This window comes from Hordeum vulgare, chromosome 2H (assembly GCF_904849725.1).
Source record: "Hordeum vulgare subsp. vulgare chromosome 2H, MorexV3_pseudomolecules_assembly, whole genome shotgun sequence".
In the NCBI taxonomy this organism is placed as follows: Eukaryota; Viridiplantae; Streptophyta; class Magnoliopsida; order Poales; family Poaceae; genus Hordeum; species Hordeum vulgare.
The window spans coordinates 649,182,680-649,192,513 of NC_058519.1; the positions used below are offsets into that span (position 1 = coordinate 649,182,680).

The 9,834-nt window shown below is 47.9% G+C and overlaps 1 protein-coding gene across 1 annotated transcript; it reads right to left on the reverse strand.

Moving 5' to 3' along the window:
* Positions 1 to 1,809: 1,809 nt before the first annotated feature.
* On the reverse strand, positions 1,810 to 6,373 carry LOC123428376 (pentatricopeptide repeat-containing protein At4g01990, mitochondrial-like). The gene is made up of 2 exons (XM_045112575.1): positions 6,002 to 6,373; positions 1,810 to 3,346 (listed from the first exon to the last, which is right to left on the reverse strand). The coding sequence occupies exons 1-2, from the start codon at positions 6,272 to 6,274 to the stop codon at positions 2,150 to 2,152; spliced, it is 1,470 nt and encodes a 489-aa protein (XP_044968510.1). The 5' UTR covers positions 6,275 to 6,373; the 3' UTR covers positions 1,810 to 2,149.
* Between the last annotated feature and the right edge of the window lie 3,461 nt (positions 6,374 to 9,834).

The following is a 9,834-nucleotide window of genomic DNA, read 5'->3' on the forward strand; positions in this document are numbered from 1 at the left end:
GGAAACACTTGCAATTGCAAGCATGTTATGAGCCATGAAATTGAAGTCGAGGACAACACTTGCAATTGCAACCAAGTTGTGAGACATGCAGTTGCAATCGAGGGTGACACTTGCAGTTGCATGCCTAGTGTTGGACATGCAACTACCCCTCCCTCGCGCTGCCCACTTAAAAAAATGTCAGTTAAAGTCGGATGCATAGGCATGCAGTTGCAATCGATGACGAGACTTGCAGCTACAAGCCTAGTGTCGGACATGCAACTTCTGCCCCCTCTCGCGTAGCCCATCGACAAAACAAAAGGCAAGTTATGGTTGGGTTTGTGGACATGCAGTTGCAGTCGAGGGCGATACTTGCAATTGCAAGCCTACTATTGGACATGCAACTACCCCACCTCTCCCGCCGCCCTTCAAAAAAAACACAAGGCCAATTGCACTCCCGAGGGCGACAAGCAGTTGCAGTCGGGAGGGTAACATGCGATTGTTACCCCTCTCTCACTGTCCTCCGACAAAAACACAAGACCAATTGCGTTGAAGAGAGATACATGCAATTGCAAATGAGGGTGATACTTGTAGTTACAAAGCATAGTGTCGGACACGCAACTGTCTCCCCTCTCCCATATCCCACTTACAGAACAAAAACAGAGGCTAGTTGTAGTCGGGGTGTGTGAGCATGCAGTTGTGTGCCTAGTGGCATACATGAAAGTGTATCCCTGAACAAAACACCAGATAGTTGTGGGCGGGAGTGACACTTGCAGTTACGTGCCAAGTGGCAAACATGCAACTTTTCCCTTGTCGACAAAACATCACACGGTTGCAGTCGCATTAAACACATGCAATTGTAGCTGGGACTGCACTTGTAGTTGCATGCCTATTGACATACATGCAACTGTCCTCCTCTCCCAACAAACATACCTTGACTTGCAGTTGCCTCGAAGACATGCATTTGTAGCCGGGAACGGAATTTGCAGTTGCGTGCCTATTGACAAACATGCAACTGCCCCGTCTTCCAAACGAAAAAAAAGGAAATATACGCAAAAGCCAGTCCTTCACCAATTGCGTGTGGAGTAAGACGTGTGTAGTTGCATGGATAAACGGAAATGCTACATACAAACAAGTTTTTCTTCAAGGCTGAAGAATAAATAATTAACGGAAACATAGTTACACACGGATACAATGTGGGCAGACCCATGTGGATGGATGTACATGTAGCTGATGGTATTTTTTTTAAATGGCGACAATAAATGTGAACATTAAGAATTAATAAAAGCCAAAAATTAAAAAGGCACACAAAACGTATTTCGAAGAAGGAATTATGAGAGAAAAAGAGAACAAGAAAAGTATGAGAATAGCTAATAATTTAAAGAAACAAACAAAAAAAACAAATCATAAGGAAAACTATCCTAGAAATCCAAAATGAATTTGCTGAATCCATTTTGAAGCGCAATGTTGCGACCAGAAAAAAGAAATGCAACATAAATTTGCACGAATCGTGGCGCATAGATTAAATGGTTTATCGCATTACCAAATCTTATATGAGCAAACCTTGACCCACAGCATGGAGGAAAAAAAATGTGTATTGATTATGACATGCTAAAAGATATCTAGGAAGATATACACATACGATGATGCACCAGAAGAAGAAAAAAAAGACAACACGGTCACTCTTTGTACTTTGCACGGTCTATTTCCATCCACAATCCAACAAATTGAAAAAACAGGCCGGACCGTGTCATCCTAGCAGGCTGATTAAACGTGACATTTTCATCTAGCATTATAAAATAAATCAATGGAGGGGTCGACTGAGACTTCGTAAGAACCAAGTCGACTGAGTTTTAGTCGTTCCTTTTTATTTTTCCTCGACTACAAGGAGCTTAGTAGTCAGTACATCAAGAATTATGATTGCCATTTTCATCTAGCCCACCAGGCTAATGGTATATAACCAGCTGGTAATTGCATGTTTATCTCTCTCTGATGCCACAAGGGCAAGGCTATATATAGCATGAAACTAAAGGGGAAATAAAGGCTATCAGCGTGAAACTGAAGGGCAAAAACATAGAGCCCATGCTCAGGCCATCAACGCCTAACAATTAGAGAAGGGGGGGGGGGGGGGGTCTTTCCGACAATGGTGGGATGGAGCGGTGCGCCTTTGCTTCTAGCCAGGTCTAGTCTCGATGCTGTCTTCTTCAATCTGGTGATGAGCGACAGAGGAGAGATTTTTTCTGCCTGCAGCTACATAGGTCCGGGACAGGGCGTCGCGAGCATCTGTGTCGAGGCACTCCAGCTTCTCAAGGCATGCGCAGAACGACTCCATCCCGTCCACATCTTTCGCCTCCTCGAAATGCTTCAAAAATCTCTTCACGAGCTCTGGTGGCGGTGCCCAGTTTGGGGTCTTGACCATCTTCCCTGCGTCCCTCCAGACCTCGAGCGCTGCTTCGGTCCTAGATTTCTCCAGATAGGACTCGGTGAATATGTAGAAGGTCAGCGGATTGGAATGGCCCTGGGCCATGGCTGTCTGGCGGAGCGCCTCAGCTTCATCTGTCATGTCCTTGGCAAGGTAAGCTTTGATCATAACGTTTGGTATCCTCATGTCGTAGCTCTCTTGAGTGAGTTCCCACTCCTGGAAAACCTGCTGCATGCAGTCGAAATCATCTAGCTTTTTCAGAGCTGAGAGCATCACTAGGTAACTTCTGTTTGAAGATATCTTCAATTCTGACCTCAGAGATGACCAAACCCTCTTGACCTCGGACAAATTGCCGGAACTAGCGTAGAGAGAGAGAAGATTATGCCATGCAAACATCTCACCCCTGTCCATGACTTCCTCAGCTTTCTTTAGGGTCAATCCCGCCTTGTCAAACTGCCCCACTTTATTGTAGCTATCAGCCAGCCGAGTGTACAGGGACCAGTGAACTGGAATTGACTTCTCCAAATCTTCCAGGAACTTCTCGGTGGATTCTAGGCCATTAAGCATAATATGGCTTTCTGTCAACATGTAGTATGTAAAATTATCTGTCCGTACGCCATTTGCTCGCATTTCTTCAAATGTTTGAAGGATTTTCTCTGGCTGGCCTGTCTTCAGGTACAAGGACATCAAATTCTTGTACACCAGTGTATTCGGAACGATGTTCATGGTTCTCATCTTTTCATACAGTTCCAGAGCTTTCTCTGCCTTGTGTTCTGCATAGCAGTGAAGCAGAGAGGAATATGTTTTTACTGATTTATACATATCCGGAAGACTCAAGAAGTATTCTTCGGCAGCTTCTAGCCCATTAACTGTGCATATAAGGTCAAGCCGCAGCGCATGATCCCCAGGAAGCAAGTTTGCTCCACGAGCTTCCATCCAGTCCATCAGCTGTAAACATACAACATGGTCAATCATTATATAGTGAACATAAGTTACCTTTGCTAGAAAGGGGGGTTCAAATAAATACTTAGATGTAAAAGGAATAAAAGCCATATGGAACTAAATATATAGAAGTACACACAACTCCAAAAGAAACAAAATTGATGATTTCAAAAAATGTAAAAAGTTCAGTGTATTTTTTTAAAATATAAGAATGTCGAACCCGATTTGCAGCATGGTTCCACATAAACCAAAGAATGTAAAACTGATGTACCACTGACATTTTTAACAACCCGACCATAAAAATAATTCCCATCATACTAGTCAGAAGATATACCCACCAAACTAAATAGATAAAATTCACAGATGAGCACTTTTACCAGCAACTTTTGGCAAGAGGTATTCCATATGGCTGGTATCAAGCTGCGGATGACCGCAACTTTCCATCACACAGTTGTACAGTCAAACTGAGGTTATTAATTGTGTGATAATGATGTGATCTCGCTGCCTAACTGGAGAGTGCCCTCAGCATTGTGCTAAGTGAACCACCGGCTCTTTTATTCTATGAACCAGGCAATGCAAAGGTAACTGCTGTTCATAATCAGATGAGGGATAGGGATGAGTTTATCAAGGAAATCAGGGAAAGATTACTGCAAGTTCATGTTGTTATGAAAGACCAATATGACCAGAACCACTGTCAGGATGACTATGCTGTAGGCCAGCGGGTTTGGTAGGGGCTACCATAGCAGGTGTCAAAGAGACAGTGCAACCTTTTAAAATTTTGGAACGAACTGATTCAGTGGCCTATCATTTTCAATTTCTTACTGTGTCAAGATACATGATGCCGTCCACATGGCTCTGCTCAAGGAGTACCAAGGAGACCATGCTAATGTGGTTGTGCCCATCCCAGACATTCTGCATAGGCGAGTGCTTCCTACCCAGACAAGGTGGTGCATACATAGTTGAACCATGGACAATGTGAACTCCTGGTTCAGTGGAGAGTCACAGCAGCAGCTGAAGCAATGCCGCTCCGAACTCGTTTTTCACTGAAACTGATAACGCAATAAGATCCAGAGGGATACATCAGATATGGCCAAACCCAAGCCTCCAGCTTGAAACCAAAGAAACAAGTCTCTGCAACCAAAGCTAAAAATCGCCACTAGCAATTTAAAAGTTCGTCTCCCAAACTTCAAAAAAGCTTACAGGGAACCCCGACAGAGCAAAGCAAGGTACCAAAGAAACAAGGTAAAGATGCCGATCAAAGCTCAGGATCCCCTGCTCCTCTTCACCAGTGGCACCCAACCCTGATGTCGCCCAAATCCCTCACTGAACAAAGCTGGGTATTGAATCAACAAGGTAAATGGGCAACATGTGAACTGCTGGAAGAACTTTAATGTCAGTATCCAGACATCCAACTCGAGGATGAGTTGATTAAGAACGAGGGCAGAAATGTTGTGGACGCCTTTCGGGGCAAGTCCAGTCAAGACTCGTTAGCAAGAATCAGCGCTTGTAGCATCACAAGAATCGGAAGTAGCAGCAGGCGTGTAGCCATGTTAATTAGAGAGTGTGTCTTACTTAGGGTCCTAGTTAGAGTTTGCAAGTCTGACATATTGACTTGAGCCACCGAGTTGTACTAGTACTACTAGCTGGTCAGTTCCTATCCTTATCAGTGAAGGGTGTAGGTACTATATAAATTCAAGTCCATATAATTGTAAGGGCAAGAGAAAATAATGTCCAAACACAGGAAAGTTTCAGAGCCTCCTAGATTCAGTCGGGACGACTCCCAAAAGCAGCCTGGAGGCTGAATCTTTGCCTCCGTACTACCCCCTGAGATCTGATCCTCGTTCCCAAGATCATCTTCTACCTTCCCTTACCCAGTTTCGAAAGACATGCCATAACTGTGAGGTTGGGGTGGGGTTCAAGTGCCACAAAATAAGGCTTATCAGAACTCAGACTGAATTTTTATTGGGGGCATGTAAACTCAATGAAGTACTGGTATAATGGTAACTGGATGAATAAATTACTGGGTACCTGCGCATATTGCACGGGCAAAGAGGCCAATTGTGAATACAGATAGTGTAACCATTGTGATCCTCTCTGCAGTAAATGTCTGTTGTTGTTTATTAAACAGCACTTCAGCTCAAACTAGCCCCGGGCATCAGCGTTTTAAGGTCGCAGCTGGAGACAGCTAATTTAGACTATCATCTTCAGAATCTATTTCCTATATACTCTGCTAGTTGGTGAAGCCATGTGATGTGCGACATTTGGTACCACTAGACTGAGATTCAGCTGGTAACAACTCTTCCACGATATACTGATAGAATTCACACCACTCCTTTTTATACATATTAAAAATATAGTACCAACTGAATTAAACCTATGTCAAGGTGGCAGCTGAGCCAGCAGCAACGCCTGGTTTTCACACATTTTTACTAGCATATAGGAAGTCGAATCACACCTGAGCAAGGCAGCTGCAGTAAAAGAATAAAGTTTCAGGGTTTCGTCGCCAAAATCTAAAGCTACAGTTGAAGTTAGTCAGAACCCTTGCATTTCAATCACCAATCCACTTCTAGGTAGCCGCATCGCCTGTCCTAAATCCAACAACCAAATAGAGGCGCGGCCAACATTGGAAACCCGGGGGGGGGGGGGGGGGGGGGGGCTTACTTCGAGGGCGCGCCGGTGCTGTCGGAAGTTGCGGAGCTTGCGGACGTAGAAGAGGAGCTGGTGCCCGCAGAGCGGTTTTCTCTCGCAGAGCCATCGGTCGAGCTCCGCCGCCACGCATCCCAGCGGCGCCGCCGGGGGCAGCTTCGACAGTCGTTTGTACAAGGGGACCCACGCCGCCTGGAGTTCCGGGCCCCGGCGATGCGGCGTGTGCACGGATCCTGCCGGGGCCGGCGAGACGCGCCGTAGCGCCGCTGCGGTCGCCGTCCGCAGCATCGAGTATTCTAGAAGAGCCGCCGCCGGTTAGGGGCGAGGAAAATGGGCGGAGCGGCAGAGACGAACGAAGGCTCCGCAAGCCCGGGCTTTCGGCCCACCAACGAACGGAATACCTAGCGATCTCGAACCCATTACTCAATTTTTCTCTCCACGCAAGGATGTGGTATCATCAAGTCATGCATGTAGTTATAAGTTATTTTTTTATTAATCTCTTCATGCAAAACATACCCTCATATATGAAAAAAAAATTCAGGTAATTAAGCAAGACATTTTATAATGACTAGTAAAAGTGTCCGTGCGTTGCACCGGGTTAGATTGTCGATTTTCAGATCATGTATTTAGTATTTGATCCCCCTCACATCATGTTCTTCGTCAACATCTACTTGAACTCCGCACCATCTTTGAAATGCAAGTAGCTATGTAAACATACGACAAATGATTATATGTAAATAAAGGCAGAAACTGCTCGGCACAAACTTGAAAATTTGATTTTTATATGAGATATAGCAATTCCAATGGTCATTATTTTAGCAGTCTTATTTTACCTTTTCGTAAAATTTAATATCCATAGATCATAAGATGACCTGCATGATTATAGATTTTAAATATATTTCATTAGGCGACTGGTGTTATTGCACAAGGGTACTCAATGTTGCAAGCTTGGCATGCGTTGATGCAAGATCGGTCATCTCCGTTGCAAGCCGCTCGCCTTTTAGTATTTTCCAAAGCCACTTGTGCGATGCTGCACTCGTCGATATTGTCAAGGGTGTTGCGGTCGCTACATCAGCTTTGCCTCTCTTTAGACAGGGATACTTGAAACTTTAGCTTTTTAAAAAGACTATTTTTAGTCAGACTAAAATAAGTCTCTGAGATACAAACACCCAGATGTGAGATCTTTAAATCTCATCTGGATTTATTTATTTTTGAAATAAAATCTCATCTGGATTGTTACGTAGCAAATTCGATAAATAAACACCACCGCTATCCAATATGAATGCAGTCAATCTTTTGTTCCTCGTTTTGCTTGCACACGCATTGGTTTCCTTAATTGATTGATGATTGATGGGTGAAAATGGTAAATGAATGAGTGAAGAAAGAAAAATGAGAACGTGGTCGTGGCAGCCTTCCTTCCTCGAGCTGGAGGCGGGCCTCGTCTGGCGCTGCCGCGTCAAGACCAACACCTACCCGCAGGACGCCGACCCCGACTTCCTCCTCCCCGCCGCCGCCGCCCTCGCCCCCGGCCAGGTGCAGCAGCGGCTCGTCCCCGTCCCGCCGCACGCCTTCGTCCACTTCGCGCGCCCGGAGGCAGCCCGCCGCGCCGCCGACGCCGCCGGCCGCTGCGAGCTCATCCTCTCCGGGAAGCCGCTCCGCGCCGCCCGTCTACAAGGAAGGAGGGAGGGAGGGATGGGCCGGCGGTCGGTCGGTCTGGATCGACGAGATGCACGCGTGCTTCCATGGCGGCGGCGGTGGCAGCGACAGGACCTCACCAAGAACGTACGTCGGGCGCCGTCAGATTCCGTTCCATCCTTCCCGTGTACGGTATGTATGATGCGTCGACAGCCTGACGTGTGCGTGTGTGGGTGTGTGCAGATGAAGTCCATGTCGCTCAAGATGAACGCGGGCGGCGGCGGCGGGGGAAAGGGGTGGAGGGGGAGGAGGACATGGAGCCGCAGGACAAAGACGTCGCCGCGGCATTGGCGTCCGCCAAGATCGCGTCAGAGGAGCGAGAGGGGAAGACGCGCGCGCAGTGCGACCGGTGCCGCTCCGGCCTGGAGTACTCACCCTGCCTCCTCGATGCGTGCTCTCCCTCCACCAGCAGCGCTTGCGGTCACGCTGCTCCGTCCTCGCCTCTCCTCCTCCCTGCTTCCGACCACCTCGGCAGCCCTGGTCTACAGCCCCTCATCGTCCTCTGCTCCGGCCGCACCTTCGCTAACCGAAGCCTGTGCATCCTTGCGTTCTCGTCGTCGTCTGCTTCGAGAACAGCAGTGGAGGGCGCTGGGCACCTACATGGGGACCAGGAAGAGCTGTCCCCGTCGCCGACAAGGGCGACGATCCTCACCTGAGCACACGCCCCGGCGAGGCGGAGACCGAAGAGAGGTGCCGACGGCGCATACAGATGGGAGCGTCTGGCAGTGGATAAGAGAAAGAGGAGGACCGCGGGTTTAATTATAGAAAAGTACAAGGGCGTTTTCGCAAAAACGCCGCGACGTACGGCAGAAGCCGTCGGTGCTTTATTAGTAGGGATAGATTTGTTCATTAACATCAACTTTCTAACATTTATCCGTATATTTTTTAACAAGTTTCCGTAGCAACGCGTGGGGCATCATCTAGTTTAGAGAAAAAACGCCGTTAAGCATTCAGAACGCACCGTCCGAACACTTTGTGTGCTCTAAGGGAATCTACAGCTGACCCCTCAAACCCTCCTCAAACGTCCGGACAAACCGTTCAGTCATTGTCTAATCACAAAAATTTGATTCAAACGGGTAATTCAAATAGATCTCAAACATCTGGACTGAGCGGCATTCCTCATTTCCAGCTCAAATATGGGGTGGATATGGGGGAGCCTGGGGGCACGCCCGTCGCGTCTGACTGACGGCTTGGCCCCACGCGGACTCATCGAGAAAACCGACGGTCCGACGGGCGCCTAGACCGTCGACGCGGTGTGAATGTTGCGTGGCGCCGCTCCGGGGTCGGGGCTGGCTATTTAAGTCAATCGGTGCTCTCCAGCCCTAACACATATGCCTCTTTCCTCTCTCTGCCGCCACCCCGAGCAATTCCCTTTTCGAGCCCGTCAGTCATGCCACCACGCCGTCGGCATTACACGATCCAGCATCATCTCTTCCTCCTTCAGCAGGTCTGAATCCGAAGGGAAGCATGGCTAGCTCTGGAACCGGAAGTGGATTCAAGGAGGGGAAGGAGCCCGAGGAGGAGCCACAGGCGTCGGAGAAGGAGGCACCGACGGTCGTTGATCTGTGGCCGGAGCAACTGGCCATCCTCAACTCCATCCGCTCCGAGTCGGTTGTGGTGGCCACGTGATACGTCTCAAAAGTATCTATAATTTTTTATGGTTTCACGTTGTTATCTTGTCTTCTTTGGTTGTTTTATGTACCTTTTATATCTTTTTTGGGACTAACTTATTAATTCAGTGTCAAGTGTCAGTTCCTGTTTTTTCGTGTTTTTGACTCTTTTCAGATCTGATTTTGAAACGGAATCCAAACGGAAGAAAAACCCCGAAATGGTTTTTTCCCGAACGGAAGAAGATCACGGAGCCTTTGGGCCAAGCCAGGTGGGCTCCAAGGAGCCCACAAGCCCCCACTCCGCCACCAGGGGGAGGCGGCGGTGGGCAGGCTTGTGGCCTCCCTGGCCGCCCCCTGACCTAGATCTTTGGCCTATAAATTCCCAAATATTCCGCAAAAAATCAGGGGAGCCTCGAAAATACTTTTCCGCCGCCGCAAGCTTCCGTTTCCGTGAGATCTCATCTGGAGACCCTTCCCGGCACCCTGCCAGAGGGGAATTTGGAGTTGGAGGGCTTCTTCATCATCATTAGCGCCCCTCCAATG